Raw genomic sequence first — 17,262 nt, 5'->3', positions numbered from 1 at the left:
TGCTTTTGAGCCAAAGGGGAAGCTTCATGTTCTGAAAACATTCTGGGTGGTTTTGGCTGCTGTGGGGCTTGAACCCGCGAGGTAGAGGTTGCAGTGAGCCAAGATTGCACCACTGCAGTACAGCCTGGGCAACAGTAGAGCGAGACTCCGTCTAAAAAAAAAAATTGTTTGGGCATGATGGCTCATGCCTGTAATACCATTACTTTGGGAGGCCAAGGCAGGCAGATCACAAGGTCAGGAGTCCAAGACTATCCTGGCTAAGATGGTGGAAACCCATCTCTACTAAAAATACAAAAATTAGACAGGCGTGGTGGCAGACATCTGTAATCCCAGCTACTCGGGAGGCTGAGGCAGGACAACTTGAATCTGGGATGGGGAGGTTGCAGTGAGCCAAGATTGCACCACTGCACTCCAGCCTGGGCAACAGCAGAGCAAGACTCCGTCTCAAAAAACAAAACAAAACAAAAAATTACTGAAGTCAGGGGTGGAGCCTAGACATTTGTAGTTTCCCAAAGCTCCCAGACATTCTAATTGTGCCGCTACAGTTGAGAATTCAGTGTTGGAGAGCTTTCTTATGTACTGAATTGTGTTTATGCTTTCCATAAGTGAGACTGAAGATGCAAAAATTCAGTTTGACAAACCTCTTTTGAGCATATCCTGCAGTGGTGCTAATTCCTAGAGAGAGAAATGGGCAGATTACAGCCTTGTGAGGACAGTGTAAGAGTTAAGAAGGAAGACTTTTAGAAGAGAAAGTGGGACTCGAACTAAGCCTAGATGAATAAAAAATTTTTAATTATTTGAATGCATGAAAACATTCATCTTTTGTCTTTACAGATTATAACAACATAGGGAAATTCTTAAATAGAATTTTAGGCATGGAGGTACATCAGCAGAACGCATTATTTCAGTATTTTGCGGACACACTTACTGCAGTTGTTCAAAATGCCAAAAAAAATGGAAGATACGATATGGGAATCTTAGGTAAGTAGGGAAAATATCCTTCCCAACGCCCCCAGGGAAAATGTGGAGTGGAGAAATTCTTTAAATGTGTGTACCTGATAAAAATGTTCTTTTTACATTTATATGTTTCTTTCTGTTGTTCAAGATCTTGGTTCTGGAGATGAAAAGGTGAGGAAGAGTGATGTTAAAAAGTTTCTGACTCCAGGGTATTCAACCTCTGGCCACGTAGAATTATACACAGTAAGTTTAGAAAATGTTGTGCATGTGGAATTATCGTCTTCCCATGAGATGCATTTACAGAAATGAGTTTAAATTTTGTTGTTTCTCTTACAGATTAGTGTAGAGAGGGGAATGTCATGGGAGGAAGCTACCAAGATTTGGGCTGAGCTGACAGGACCAGACGATGGCTTTTACTTGTCATTGCAAGTACGACTTTTCCTTTAAATGCTATTCAGATATATAATACTTTTTAATGGCCAATATTGTAATTGTCTCTTCACTTTGTACCTGTTTCCCAGTTGTGTTTAGCTTTCTCTGTTTTGGTAATTTATCGTTGTAATTGTGGGTTTGTCCATTTGTATTACGTTTTTACTTAATGCATTTTAAAGGATGTTATTAGATGCGAGTTTAGAATTTTATATTTTCTTTTTTTCTTTTTATTTTGAGACAGAGTTTCGCTCTTTGTTGCCCAGGCTGGAGTGCAATGGTGCGATCTTGGCTCACTGCATCCTCTGCCTCCCGAGTAGCTGAAATTAGAGGCATGTGCCACTAGGCCTGGCTGATTTTGTATTTTTAGTAGAGACAGGGTTTCTTCATGTTGATCAGGCTGATCTTGAACTCCCGACCTCAGGTGATCTGCCTGCCTCAGCCTTCCAAAGTGCTGGGATTACAGGTGTGAGCCACATCACCCTTCCTAATTTTTGTATTTTTAGTAGAGGCGAAGTTTCGCCATGTTGGCTGGGCTGGTCTCGATCTCCTGCCTCAGATGATCTGCCTGCCTTGGCCTCCCAAAGTGCTGGAATTATGGGTGTGAGCCACCACGCCTGGCTGAATTGTTAACATTTTCTTTAGTATTGTTTTTATTTTTTTTATTTTTATTTTTTTAAAAGACGGAGTCCTGCTCTGTCGCCCAGGCTGGAGTCCAGTGGCGCAATCTCAGCTCACTGCAAGCTCCGCCTCCCGGGTTCACGCCATTCTCCTGCCTCAGCCTCCCAAGTAGCTGGGACTGTAGGCGCCCACCACCACACCCGGCTAATTATTTTTTACATTTTTAGTAGAGATGAGGTTTCATCATCTTAGGCAAGATGGTCTCAATCTCCTTACCTCGTGATTTGCCCACCTCAGCCTCCCAAAGTGCTGGGATTACAGGCGTGAGCCACCGCACCCGGCCAACATTTTCTTTTTTTTTTTTTTGAGACGGAGTCTCGCTCTGTCGCCCAGGCTGGAGTGCAGTGGCCGGATCTTAGCTCACTGCAAGCTCCGCCTCCCGTGTTCACGCCATTCTCCTGGCTCAGCCTCCCGAGTAGCTGGGACTACAGGCACCCGCCACCTCGCCCGGCTAGTTTTTTTTTTTTTGTATTTTTAGAGAGACGGGGTTTCACCGTGTTAGCCAGGATGGTCTCGATCTCCTGACCTCGTGATCCACCCGTCTCGGCCTCCCAAAGTGCTGGGATTACAGGCTTGAGCCACCGCGCCCGGCCCAACATTTTCTTAAATTAAGCATTTTTCATAAGACAGAGACTTGCTTTAGTCTTAATAATGCTTTATATCTTGAAGACTCATTTTTCAGTTAGTAAAACAGCTGCATTATTTCAGTTATGATTTGTCTCTGTGGACAGAACTAAGGGGTGTGTGTGTGCACACATAACTATACATATATGTATAGATACTTAGCAGTGTCTTGAGTTTCATACTGACTTACTTTAGACAACATAGTTTTTATTTCACCAGTTCTCTAAGATATTTGGGGTTGTTTTGTTTTTGTTTTTTGAGACAGAGTTTCAGTCTGTCACCCAGGCTGGAGTGCAGTGGCGCGATCTTGGCTCACCGCAACCTCCGCCTCCCAAGTTCAAGCGATTCTTCTGCTACAGCCTCCTGAGTAGCTGAGACTACAGGCGTGTGCCACCACGCCCAGCTAAGTTTTTTAGTTTTAGTGGAGACGAGGTTTCACTGTGTTAGCCAGGATGGCCTTGATCTCCTGACCTCATGATCCCCCCGCCTCCACCTCCCAAAGTGCTGGGATTACAGGCGTGAGCCACCGCACCAGGCCCCTTCATTCCTTCTTAAACTTACTTCAGTTTAGAAGCGCCAGGCTAGATTTATTCCACAGGCCTAAGCTGTTGATCCTTGATCTAGAGAAAAGCTCTCAAAGGATCTGGCTCCTAGTTGAGTTGGGGTTTTCTGGTTTGGTTTTGTTTTTTGTAATGGGATCTCCTCCCACTGTCACCCAGGCTGATATGCAGTGGCGTGCGTGATCACGGCTCACTGCAGCTTCAACCTCCTGGGCTCAGACAGTCCTCTCACTTCATCTTCCTGAGTAGCTGGGACCACAGGTACACTCCACCACACTTGGCTAGTTTTGTTTTTTTTTTTTTTGTTTGTTTGTTTTTTTTAATGCAGTTGATATCTCACTGTGTTGTCCAGGCTGGTCTCAAACTCATAGGCTTAAATGATGCTCCCACCTCGGCCTCCCAAAGTGCTGGATTACAGTTGTCAGCTACTGTGCCTTGGTGGTTTTGGGGTTTTTGAAATACTGATTGAACTGTAGGTTGATTTGCATGTCATTATAAGAAACGATACAGATAAACATCTTGCATACTTCTACCAGTTCCCCAGTGGTAATATTTTTCAAAACTGTATTGTGATATCACAACCAAGATGTTGACATTGGTAGAATTCACGTATTTTACTTGGCTTTCCCCCATAGGTGCCATTTTGATTGGTCCACATAGGGTGTTGGTTATTGTTTTCAGGACAGTCTCGAACTCCTCCTGGGCTTGATCCATCCTCTCACCTTGACCACCTGAATGGCTGGGATTACAGGCATGCACCACTGCACCTGGCTCTTGGTTATTAGTTTTAATTTGAAATTATTGCCAGAATATCGCTGTTGGTAGATTGTGATGAAAGTCATGATCCCCAGCTTCCCTTAGGTTGAAGGATGTGGTAATACTGGTCCTTCATTCTCTGCGTGGCAACAGGTGGCTGGGCATGAGGAGTGGTGGCCCTAGAGACCTCATTCCTGGTCTTTGTTTGCCTTTGAACCTTCACTGCATTAGGCCACCATAGTTTTCAGTGTGTGTAACCTGTGCTGCCATTAGGAAGTCAGTGTCAGAATCGCTTTCCACTGTTCTGTGATGATGTATAATTAACCTGACACTGTCAAGACAGAGCCCATTCTTAAGTGTCTAAACACTATCCTGTAAGTATAGGTTTGGATGTTTCCTGTCAGCTGATATAATTGTAAATATAATCTTCACCTTAACCATTGTTTTATGACTTTACAGTAATTGTATAAACAATGTTTCAATTCGTTGGAAAAAGTAAGAGACCAAGGGTCTTTAATATTCATGAAGAAGAAAGTAAAAGATTATGTTTTTTATTATAAGAATTAATATAAAAAGTTAATAGCCCCACAAACAATGATTCATTGTGTTAGAGGGCTGGGAAAATGGTTTTACTTTGTAACTTTTCTTTTTCCTTCCGTGTTGCTCCAGAAATGATTGTTTAGAAGCTGTTCAGTCTTCATTATGGAAGAAATGAATTTTCCAGTTTTTCCTTGAGTTAAATGGAGTTTTAAGAGTAACTCCTTCCTCTTAAAGTTTCTCTCATAAATCCAACTTTAAAAAGTTAAAAGTAGGCCAAGCATGGTGGCTCATGCCTATAATCCTAACACTTTGGGAGACCGAGGCGGGCAGATCACCTGAGGTCGGGAGTTCGAGACCAGCCTGGCCAACATGGAAAAACCCTGTCTCTACTGAAAATACAAAATTAGCTGGGCATGGTGGCGGGTACCTGTAGTCCCAGCTACTTGGGAGGCTGAGGCAGGAGAATCGCCTTGAACCCGGGAGGCGGAGCTTGCAGTGAGCCAAGATCCTGCCACTATACTCTAGACTGGTGACAGAGCGAGGCTCTGTCTCAAAAAAAAAAAAAAAAAAAAAGTTAAAAATACATACCTGGATTCCAACATTTCTCTAATGCTTCCCTTTCTTCCATTTTTACCTCCATATATGTGGACAATTTGTTCAACATTTTTGCTTTCTGCTGCCATAGCTTTGCTGTTTACAGAACACTTTATCAGGTGATCTCTCACTTTGCCCTTCAAAACCCTGTGACATCAGGAAAGGCAGTACTGGCAGAGAGACAAGTGCAGAGCACTGGGGCTATCCAAGGCCTTAGCTTGGAGAGGCTTGAATTCTATTGTTAACCTGAAAGGACAGTAATATTTATTTTTCCATTTTACTGAGAGATGTTTAAAAACATACAGCAGAGCTAAAAGAACTTTCTCTGAAGACCCCTAATGCCTACTACCTGGATTCTACTGTTAACATTTTATTACACTTGGTTTTTCTTATCTCTCTGAGGCTACTTGACTGGGATTCCAGGTACAGGAAATAAAAGAAGCAAAATGATCTGTATTGGACATTTGTGCATTAAAGCTAATTCCACATAGTTTTCTGAAGATAACTTTGGTCTTTAACTTTTGTTTTAGCCGGAATTAAGGTCCAATAACTGCCCTTTGGGTGTGGCCGTGTTAGTCTTTTAAACAAGCAATTTTGGTGTTTTTTGAAGTTACCTATCTATGTACTTACTTAGTGTTACAGTCTCAAGTGATTATATATGCTGACGTGATGATACAAAAACATGTCTTAAAGTATGTGTTGTAAAATCTTTATATTTTGTCATTTTCTTTAAACAGATAAGGAACAACAAGAAAACTGCCATCTTAGTTAAAGAAGTGAATCCTAAAAAGAAACTTTTCTTAGTTTATCGACCAAATACTGGGAAACAGCTCAAATTAGAAATTTATGCTGATCTAAAAAAGAAATATAAGAAGGTATTTTCTCATTTGTACTTTATATTATATAAGAACACTTATTTTGGGCCAGGCGTAGTGGCTCACACCTGTAATCCCAGCACTTGGGAGGCCGAGGCGGGCAGATCATCTAAGGTTGGGAGTTTGAGACCAGCCTGACCAACATGGAGAAACTCCGTCTCTACTGAAAATGCAACATATTAGCCCGGGATGGTGATGCATACCTGTAATCGCAGCTACTCGGGAGGCCGAAGTAGGAGAATCGCTTGAACCCAGGAGGCGGAGGTTGCAGTGAGCCAAGGTGGAGCCATTGCACTCCAGCCTGAGCAACAAGAGTGAAACTTCATCTCAAAAAAAAAAAAGAATACTTATTTTGGCTGGGCACGGTGGCTCATGCCTGTGATCCTAGCACTTTGGGAGGCCGAGGCAGTTGGATCACCGGAGGTCAGGATTTCAAGACCAGCCTGTCCAACATGGTAAAACCTCGTCTCTACTAAAGATACAAAAGATAATGAGGTGTGGTGGCGCACGCCTGTAGTCCCAGCTACTCAGGAGGCTGAGGCAGGAGAATCGCTTAAACCTGGGACATGGAGGCCATAGTAAGCCGAGATTGTTCCACTGCACTCCAGCCAGGGTGACAGAGCAAGACTCCGTCTCAAAAAAAAAAAAAAACAAAAACAAACTTATTTTATAATATATTGAAATTGTTTAAGATAGTTTTTCTAGGTATGAAATTATATTTTCCTCTTTTTTTTTTTTTTTTTTAAATGAGGTCTCACTATGTTGCAAAGGCTGGACTGGTCTGGTCTCATGGGCTCAAGCAATTCTTTCACCTCTGCCCCCCAAAGTTCTAGAATTAACAGGTGTCAGCCACCGCACCCAGCCTGGTTTAAGAAAAATGTCAACTTTTGTAATGCTGATATCACAGTCTTAATGTTAGCAGCCTTAAGAAACTTCTAGGGTGCCTCCTTCTGTTGCCCAGGCTGGAGTGTAGTAGCGCAATCTTGGCTCACTGTAACCTTCGCCTCACGGGTTCAAGTGATTCTTGTGCCTCAGCTTCCCAAGTAGCTGGGATTACAGGCATGTGCTACACACCTGGCTAATTTTTTTTTCTGTATGTTTAGTAGAGACGGAGTTTCGCCATGTTAGCCAGTCTGGTCTTGAACTCCTGGCCTTAAGTGATCACCCGCCTTGGTCTCCCAGAGTGCTGGGATTATAGGCATGAACCACCGTGCCCAGCCTAAAATGATTATTTGAAATAGCTTACCTCTTCAGTAAAGGAAGCTTCCCGTGCTAATCACAAAAGTTAGAATGTTTAAAGGCCTTCTCACTACTTCTTAGTTTTATTGTGAGGATGCCTCTATGTTTATATTTTGCAATGATTTATAGAAAACAGTAAGCGACCATTTTTCCTAACATTTACTATTAGGTTTTATTTTAATATTACCTTATATTATTATTTGTAGCCATTCTGATTTGAAAACAAAGTTAAGTAGTTATTTGAAAAATGTATTGTATAAGAGGAACCAGCATGACGGAACTTTTGAAATGGCATTCAGATTCAGTTAATGGCAACGGTAAGGCTTTTTGTGTAGAGATTATTTTAAATTGGTTGCCTCTTAGAATTATAGACGAGACTAGGTAACCAGTTTATTTAAAGCAATACTGTTTTCAGTGAAATTTTTCTCGTTTTTACAGGTCGTCTCAGATGATGCCCTGATGCACTGGTTAGATCAGTATAATTCATCTGCAGATACTTGTACTCATGCTTATTGGTTAGTATTTTCATGTTTCCTACCATGTTTTCCAAATTTTAATTGAGATTTAAATACACCTTCACTCTTTACCAGTATGTCCTCATGAATTAACTAACAGATTAAGTATTGTCAGGCGTGGTGTGTTCCATCAGGGATATTTACTGGATGGTTGTAGATTGTGTACTGTTTATGAAACTGTTTAGTTTATGTACCTCCTTACTCTTCACTGATGCTTTCTGATTTCCAGCCAAACTGCTCTCTGGCAGCGTGACTTTAACAGTCATCCTTCATGTTAGAACTTGCTTTTTCATGGCCGGGCGCGGTGGCTCACGCCTGTAATCCCAGCACTTTGGGAGGCTGAGGTGGGCGGATCACCTGAGGTCAGGAGTTCAAGACCATCCTGGCCAACATGGTGAAACCCCATCTTTACTAAAAATACAAAACAATTAGCCAGTGTGGTGGCGGGCGCCTGTAATCCAAGCTACTTGGGAGGCTGAGGCAGGAGAATTGCTTGAACCCAGAAGGTGGAAGTTGCTGTGAGTCAAAATTGCGCTATTGCCTCTAGCCTGGGTGACAGAGCGAGACTCCATTTAAAAAAAAAAAAAAAAGGCCGGGCGCGGTGGCTCACGCCTGTAATCCCAGCACTTTGGGAGGCCGAGGCGGGCGGATCACAAGGTCAGGAGATCGAGACCACGGTGAAACCCCGTCTCTACTAAAAATACAAAAAACTAGCCGGGCGCGGTTGTGGGCGCCTGTAGTCCCAGCTACTCGGGAGGCTGAGGCAGGAGAATGGCGTGAACCCGGGAGGCGGAGCTTGCAGTGAGCCGAGATCGCCCCACTACACTCCAGCCTGGGCGACAGAGCGAGACTCCGTCTCAAAAAAAAAAAAAAAAAAAAAAAAAAAAAAAAAAAATCCCAGCATTTTGGGAGGTTGAGGCGGGCGGACCACCTAAGGTTGGGTGTTCGGGACCAGCCTGACCAACATGGAGAAACCCCATCTCTACTTAAAAAAAAAAAAAATACAAAATTAGCCGGCTGTGGTGGCACATGCCTGTAATCCCAGCTACTCAGGAGGCCGAGGCAGGAGAATCGCTTGAACCCGGGAGGCGGGGGTTGCAGTGAACTGAGATCGCGCCATTGTACTATAGCCTGGGCAACAAGAGCAAAACTCTGTCTCAAAAAAAAAAAAAACACTTTTTCGCCCTCCTTCTGTCACTCTCCGTGTTTTTTTTTTGTTTGGTTGGTTATTTCAAAGGACAGTCTCATTATATCACCTAGGCTGGAGAACAGTGCAGCCAGTCATAACTCACTGCAGCCTCAAACCCCTCCCATCTCGGCCTCCTGAGTAGCTGGGCTCTTTTCTTTCTTCCTTTCTTTTTTAAAAAAGCTTTACTGGTGTCCCAGATCTAGGGAATGTCTAAGAAACCAGGGAGATGCCCAAAGTTAACAGCACAGCACACGCAAACTTTTGTTGTTGAGTCTTGGAGTGCTTCTTGCTGTGCCCCCTCACCCCTTAGCTTGCAGTGTTCACTTTGTGACCTCGTATACTCTCATATCTGCAAATCATAGTTTTCTCCCTCATTAAGTAGTTAATGCTCTTGCGGTATCTGACCCACTTCATGAAAAGGAATATAAAGTGTAAATGAATTTTAGCTTGAGGGGTTTTTTTGTTTGTTTTTTTGATGGTTTGGGCTCCTTCTGTAGGTGCATAAGTTGGCTTTGATGTGAGTAGTGCTTTTGGTTTTCATTATGAGAGTAAATTAGTGCCACTGAAAATTAGGAAAAGTCTGTAAGATAAAATGTTTTAAAAGGTAGGCCAGCTAGGTGCCATTGGCTTGCCGGTAGTCCTGGCACCTGGAGAGGTCAAGATGGATCACATGAGGCCAGGAGTTTAAGACCAGCCCGGCCAACATGGTGAAACCACGTATCTACTAAAAATACAAAAATTAGCAGGGCATGGTGGCAGACGCCTGTAATCCCAGCTGCTTGGGAGGCTGAGGCACGAGAATTGCTTGATCCTGGGAGGCAGAAGTTGCGGTGAACTGAGATCGTGGCACTGCACCCCTGCCTGGGTGACAGCGAGACTCGATCTCAAAATAAAAAAAAAGTTTTAAAAATTAACCTACAAACTTTTTTTTTTTTTTTTTTTGGAGGTGGGGTCCTTGCTCTGTCTCCCAGGCTGGAGTGCAGTGGCACGATCTTGGCTCACTGCAATCTCTGCCTCCCAGGTTCAAGCAGTTCTCCTGCCTCAGCCTCCTGAGTAGCTGGGACTACAGGCGCCCGCCACCATGCCCAACTAATTTTTGTATTTTTAGTAGAGACAGGGTTTCATTTCACCATGTTGGCCAAGCTGGTCTCGAACTCCTGACTTTGTGATCTGCCCACCACGGCCTCCCAAAGTGCTGGCATTACAGGCATAAGCCACTGCGCCTGCCCCTAACATTTTCTAAAACATTTCCTCTGGGGACAGTGCAGTGGCTCCTAGCACTTTGGGAGATCACGATGAGAGGATTGCTTGAGGCCAGGAGTTTGAGACCAACTTCCTCAACACAGCGAGACTCCATCTCTACAAAAAAATTAACTTAAAAAACAACAAACATTTGCTTTGAGTTACAGTAAGAAAAGTGTCCTATACATGTACGTTTAACACTGTGTGTATTAGATTCATCTTGAATTAGTACTAACCAGAAGGACATCTTTATTGATGAATTCTGAAAATAATTTTAACTATAAAACATCGGTGGGGCCGGGCGCGGTGGCTCACGCCTGTAATCCCAGCACTTTGGGAGGCCGAGACGGGCGGATCACGAGGTCAGGAGATCGAGACCATCCTGGCTAACACCGTGAAACCCCGTCTCTACTAAAAAATACAAAAAACTAGCCGGGCGAGGTGGCGGGCGCCTGTAGTCCCAGCTACTCGGGAGGCTGAGGCAGGAGAATGGCGTGAACCCGGGAGGCGGAGCTTGCAGTGAGCTGAGATCCGGCCACTGCACCCCAGCCTGGGCGACAGAGCGAGACTCCGTCTCAAAAAAAAAAAAAAATAAAAAAATAAAATAAAAACATCGGTGGTATTTCTCCCTTTTTCTCATTTCTTCTTAAACTTACATGTAGCCTCTCCCTCCCCTCCCACCCCTTTCCGTCCCCCCTCTAGATTGCTGAGTCCTTCCCACTAATGTGATTTAGAACCAGTGTATCAATAGTTTCATAATATAGAAATAACTGGCAGGATCTTTCCCCCCGGTCCTTCTTTTATTTTCACAGGTGTTGCTTGTTTTTTCATGGCAGGATGTCTCAGGATCTTTTTTTCTTTTTTAAACAGAGGGCTTGAGTGCAATGGCACCATCTTGGCTCACTGCAACCTCCACCTCCCAGGTTCAAGCGATTCTCGTGCCTCCACCACCTGAGTAGCTGGGATTACAGGCATGTGCCACCACACCCGGCTTTTTTTTGTTGTTTTTTTTGTTGTTGTTGTTGAGACAGAGTCTCCTCTGTTGCCCAGCATGGAGAGCAGTGGCACTATCTCAGCTCACTGCAAGCTCCGCCTCCCGGGTTTACGCCATTCTCCTGCCTCAGCCTCCCGAGTAGCTGGGACTACAGGTGCCTGCCACCAAGCCTGGCTAATGTTTTGATATTCTTAGTAGAGACCAGGTTTCACCATGTTAGCCAGGATGGTTTTGATCTCCTGACCTCGTGATCCGCCCACCTTGTCCTCCCAAAGTGCTGGGATTATAGGCATGAGCCACAGTGCCCAGCCCACACCTGGCTAGTTTTTGTATTTTCAGTAGAAATGTGGTTTCTCCATGTTGGCCAGGCTGGTCTCAAACTCCTGGCCTCAAGCTATCTGCAGGCCTCAACTTCCCAAAGTGCTGGGGTTACAGGCATGAGCCACCATGCCTAATTATGTTAAACTTTTTGTAGAGATAGAGCCTGGCCATGTTGCACAGGCTGGTCTCAAACCCCTGAAGTCAAACAATACTCCCCCCTCAGCCTCCCAAAGAGCTGTGACTACAGGCATGAGCCATCATGCCCGGCTAGGCTAGCAAGATCATTTTATAAACTAGCAATACTACAGTAAAATAATGGATGTTAAAATAACTAAAATGCTTCAACAGATAGCAAACACAATAAATTCAACCCTTTTTATGGGGAGGCAGGCCCCTGAAAAAATTGTGGTTTTAAAAAACAGCCCTGAGGCTGGGCGCAGTGGCTCAAGCCTGTAATCCCAGCACTTTGGGAGGCCGAGACAGGTGGATCACGAGGTCAGGAGATCGAGACCATCCTGGCTAACCTGGTGAAACCCCGTCTCTACTAAAAAAATACAAAAAACTAGCCAGGCGAGGTGGCGGGCGCCTGTAGTCCCAGCTACTTGGGAGGCTGAGGCAGGAGAATGGCGTAAACCCGGGAGGCGGAGCTTGCAGTGAGCTGAGATCCGGCCACTGCACTCCAGCCTGGGCGACAGAGTGAAACTCCACCTCAAAACAAACAAACAAAAAAATCAGCACTGATACCTTAAATTGGAAATGATAACCCAGTAGGCCAACAGAATTATAATCTAAGAAATAGTAAAGGCAAATACTGCTAAAACGTTGTTTATTTGAAACTTGCGGCCAGGAGCGGTGGCTCACGCCTCTAATCCCAACCCTTTGGGAAGCCAAGGGCGGATCACCAGAGGTCAGGAGTTTGAGACCAGCCGGCCCAACATGGCAAAACCCCGTCTCTACTAAAAATACAAGAAAAAAAGAAATTCCCAACTACTTGGGAGGCTGAGGCAGGAGAATCACTTGAACCTGGGAGGCGGAGGTTGCAATGAGCCAAGATCGTGCCACTGCACTCCAGTGTGGGCAACAAGAGTGAAACTCCGTCTCAAAAAAACAAAAAGAAAAGAAATTTGAGTTGACCTTGTAAACCTTTCAGAAACGTGTGTCTGTGTGCATATATAGACACTCACATATGTGTATTTCTTTCCCACTTTTCTTAGGCGCGGCAATTGCAAAAAAGCAAGCTTGGGGTTAGTTTGTGAAATAGGTCTTCGTTGCCGTACATACTATGTATTATGTGGTTCAGTGCTGAGTGTCTGGACAAAAGTTGAGGGTGTTCTAGCATCTGTCAGTGGCACAAACGTGAAGATGCAGATTGTGCGGCTAAGAACGGAAGATGGGCAACGGATTGTAGGTGAGTCTAATTTTTGTTTTGGTTTGAGTTGCAGGAAAAAATCAGATCTGACTTTTTTCTCATTGCTAATATCTTAGCTCTGTTCTACACGCATTTAACATCTCCTCCAGTAGTGGGTATGGGACCCGTTTTATATTTCTTACAAGGTCGAACAGAAGTTAAGCCTTCAAACAGACATTGTTGGTTCTGGTTAAAGTTATGATATGGTCATCTCTTTGATGCTGCTCTCAGCCGCTCCTGCTCTCCTTCTCTACTCTTGGTGGCTGTGCAGGCTCCCTGGTGTGAAGACAGTTCAGTCTCTTGCCCAGGAGTTCTCCATTGAGCTAGCTTAAGACTCTGGAACTCAAAAGCCACTGTGCACAGAGGATGGCTTGGTGTCCTGCAGGGAGCAAGGGCAGACTAGGCCAGCTGTTCCCACTGTGTGCTCAACTACAGGTATCCAGGAAGCAGGCCAGCAATTGAACTCTGTTTGCTTATCTTGGTTTCACTTACAGCAGCCTTCTTCTACCACGAGTTGCATATCGGCAGTTCATGGGCCAAAATCAGTCCATGGATTTTTTTTTTTTTTTTTTTTTTGGACACTTGAGTGTTTTGGGATTTTTGTAGGTTTTCATTTGAATTAATTTTTATTTTTTTAATTTTTTTTTTTTTTGAGACTGAGTCTTACTGTGTTGCCCAGGCTGGAGTGCAGTGGCGTGCTCCTGGCTCACCGTATCCTCCACCTCCTGAGTAGCTGGGATTATAGGCATGCACCACCACACCCGGCTAATTTTTGTATTTTTTAGTAGAGGTGGTTTTTCACCATGTTGGCCAAGCTAGTCTCGAACTCCTGACCTCAAGTGATCCGCCCACCTTGGCTTCCCAAAGTGCTGGGATTATAGGCGCGAGCCACTGCGCCTGGCCTCATTTGAATTAATTGCCAACATTTAAAAAAGAGGTTTGATTTAAAAGTCTAGATTTCCAGTTCCAAAAGCAGCCCATCAGCTGGACATGGTGGTTCACACTTGTAATCCCAGCACTTTGGGAGCCTGAAGCAGGAGGATTGCTTTAGCCCAGGAATTTGAGACCAGCCTAGGCAACACAGTGAGACCTTGTCTCTATTAAAAAAAAAAATTAGGGCTGGGCATGGTGGTTTATGCCTATAATCCCAGCACTTCAGGAGGCCGAGGCAGGTGGATCACGAAGTCAAAGAGATCAAGACCATCCTGGCCAACATGTTGAAACCTTGTCTCTACTAAAAATACAAAAATTAGCCAGGCATGGTGGCACGCACCTGTAGTCCCAGCTACTTGGGAGACTGAGGCAGGAGAATCACTTGATTGGGGAGGTGGAGGTTGCAATGAGCCAAGATTGTGCCACTGCACTCCAGCCTGGAGACAGAGCGAGACTGTCTCAAAAATACATATATATGCATGCAATTTATCGGGAACATTGAGCCTTCAATCCCACATGCAGGACTTTTAAGTTCCCTTAACCAGCACCCAGAGAGTATCCTTTCCAGTTTGCTAGTATCTACTCTTCAAAGTTTACCTATTTCAGTTAGCATTTGAATTTGCAGCTTTTTTTCTGTAGTCTTTTTGGTGCATTAGTACATGACAGAAGTGACATTTGCATGTTTGTGGAGCTTAAAAAGATAATACATAGAATAATAGATATTCTTGACCTCCTATTAAAAAGAGAATAATAGATTTTGTAGATTTTGTGGGGTTTTTTTTTTTTTTTTTTTTTTTTTTTTGAGACGGAGTCTCGCTGTGTTGCCCAGGCCGGAGTGCAGTGGCACGATCTCGGCTCACTGCAACCTCCCGGGTTCACGCCATTCTCCTGCCTCAGCCTCCTGAGAATAATAGATATTCTTGACCTTCTATTCCTCCAACAAGATGGCATTACACTAAACACATGCATATGCTTGGGTATTTGTGGGAAATGCGGTTGAAGAATCAGACTACATCTCAATGGTCATTTCATTTATTAGGTAGTCGTTTAATTTTTGTGTGAACTTCTTGTTCATTACGCTTAATATTATGCCTCATTTGGAATCTGCTGTGAAGCTATACAGCGTGGTTTCTTCTGGACACAACTTTATAAATTCTTGTTACAAATTACAGGTTTGATCATTCCGGCAAATTGTGTGTCTCCTCTTGTAAATCTCCTATCAACTTCAGACCAGTCTCAACAGCTTGCGGTCCAACAGAAACAGCTATGGCAACAGCATCACCCTCAGAGCATCACCAACTTGAGCAACGCATAAAGAACAGACAGGTTTCAACATGGATGGATCTGAAATGCTGTTGAAGCATATCATTTGCATAAAAATCAGGGACAGTTTCCAAAGAATTATATATTTTTTTCAGTTGTGCTCTCTCTAGTTAGTTTTTTTGGAAGTAAGGACAAACCTGGAATAGATAGCAAAACTGAAAATCAGCAGTGCTGATGGTGGTACATATGTCTTTCCTTTTGCTTCTCCCCTGGTACTTCCCATCTGCTTTTACTTTGGGTGAGCAGAGCGGGATGTGTGCGTGCGTGTGTGTCAGTCTGTTTGTGAGTGTGTTAAAGGCTACAGACCACAGTTGGTTTAAAATGCTTGGAACTTCCCAAACTGGCTTTACTTTATGTTTATACAGTGCTCAGGGTTAACGCAGTACATCCATGCCATTGCTGTGGGAGGTATCCCCGGATGCATGTGTTTTGAGTCTATAAATATAGAAAATATATATTGGTTTCTTTTTCCAGCTTAATAGGTTTATTAAAGCATGAAATGAAAGGTTGCATATCATGCATTCAGGTTATTTTCTAATTTTTGTTCTGACAGTGCATGTCTTTGAAAGCATGCGTAAACAAGATTAACACAGAAGTCGAGTAACAGAGAGAAACATTTGTTAGATGTACAGCATTGGTTATTGCATTTTTATAGTGTTTATACCTGGGTATTGCTTCAAATCCTGCAGACCCCTCCTGCCCCTTCTCCCTGCCCTAGGTTTCTGGTCAAGGTAATGAGTACATACATTTTTCTGTGATAAAACTCTTAAAAGTTAATTTTAATGTATTAATAGTATTCCTAATGTGTGCTGCAGAAATGGCTGTAAGCCTCTTAAATTTACATTTTCAACTTAAAGGTAGTTTTAGAAAGAAGTACAAATTGGCTTTCATCTTGCAAACAATCGTTTTTTACTTTGTTATCTTAATTTGCTTTTTCACTCATAAAAAGGAAACCATACTTGAGTTGTAGACAATGAGGAAACACTTGAGGCTTCTGCTGTATGTTTTTTTGTTACTGTTATTGTTGTTACTCAGTAACTTGAATATTGTTTAATGTGTTGTAAGACATTGTAGAGTTTATCTCAAGCTGTTAAAAATGGTAATGTACAAATGTGAATAGACACTTATCTATATAATATGGGTAAGTTTTGTTTCACCTATAATAGATGTTTATAAGAACAAGTGAGGGGACAGTTGGTCTTTTTATTTCCTTTTCTTTCTTTCTTTTTCTTTCTTTTTCTTTTTTTTTCTTTTTTCTTTTTTCTTTTTTTTCTTTTCTTTTTTTTTTTTTTTTTGCTTACACAGGTTGCACTATTGAAAAATCGAGATTGTATAAACCTGGTAAAAAGCTGCAAGATGCCAAAATCTTGTAGATGTCAAATAAAAAGTTATTATACTAACAAGAAGTGGACTCTTGTTTAGGCCCTCACTGGTGACCTTCAGAAGTAGTCTGTGACGGGGACTCAGCAGAACTTGTGTGTTGCCTCAGCATTCCAGGTAGCCTTATAGTTTGGCTTAAAACTTATCCCTAAAATTTGAGATGGCGTTGAGGGAAGGGGTGTAATGATACTACTTCTGAGTGTTTTTTAAGTTGAATTGTTTGCTGTGTTTTTAAACTTCTTGCAGAATTGGGTGAGATGTGTGTTAAAACTGACAAACCTGGCTGAAAGCTTAGGGTGTTCATCCTCTTGTGTCTCCTTTAGCCTGAGTTTGGTTATGTCAAGCTTACCGTAAGTTTTCTTAGGATTTATTTATTCTTGGTGCCTAAAAGAATAAATTGAAAGTACTTTCTGTTCTTTGGCACATTTTGCCCAGTGGATGCAACTTCTATCCTCAGTCCAGTTCATATATCTCAGGCAGTGATCCATTTTATATCAGCCAGTTTTCCTTGTTAGGGCCACTAGACCCGGCTGGCAGCCAAGAGCAGCACTGTCCCCACCTTCAGCAGAACTTCTCAGCTCATGTGTGTGTTTTTAAAGCAGTAGTCAGCTTCCATCAGCAATGGAAGTGTCGCCCACTCCAGCAGAGGTACAGTCGCTGGACCTGAGGAAGGGAAGCATTACAAACCCTCCAGTGAGACAG

General features: G+C 43.3%; 1 protein-coding gene across 7 annotated transcripts in view; it reads left to right on the top strand.

Annotated features, from left to right (window-relative positions):
* The window catches only part of SBNO1 (strawberry notch homolog 1), a 79,139-nt gene extending 62,559 nt beyond the window's left edge, over positions 1 to 16,580 (top strand). For all 7 annotated transcript variants that reach the window (XM_077955586.1, XM_077955583.1, XM_077955584.1 and 4 more), the window contains 7 exons: positions 835 to 981; positions 1,106 to 1,200; positions 1,294 to 1,386; positions 5,879 to 6,016; positions 7,694 to 7,770; positions 12,731 to 12,924; positions 15,030 to 16,580. In XM_077955586.1, coding sequence (XP_077811712.1) covers positions 835 to 981; positions 1,106 to 1,200; positions 1,294 to 1,386; positions 5,879 to 6,016; positions 7,694 to 7,770; positions 12,731 to 12,924; positions 15,030 to 15,172 — 887 coding nt within the window. In that variant the 3' untranslated portion in view covers positions 15,173 to 16,580. The remainder of the gene's footprint in view (positions 1 to 834; positions 982 to 1,105; positions 1,201 to 1,293; positions 1,387 to 5,878; positions 6,017 to 7,693; positions 7,771 to 12,730; positions 12,925 to 15,029) is intronic.
* Positions 16,581 to 17,262: the final 682 nt, after the last annotated feature.

This window comes from Macaca mulatta, chromosome 11, assembly GCF_049350105.2.
Source record: "Macaca mulatta isolate MMU2019108-1 chromosome 11, T2T-MMU8v2.0, whole genome shotgun sequence".
NCBI lineage: Eukaryota > Metazoa > Chordata > Mammalia > Primates > Cercopithecidae > Macaca > Macaca mulatta.
This window is presented reverse-complemented; position numbering and strand designations above follow the sequence as displayed.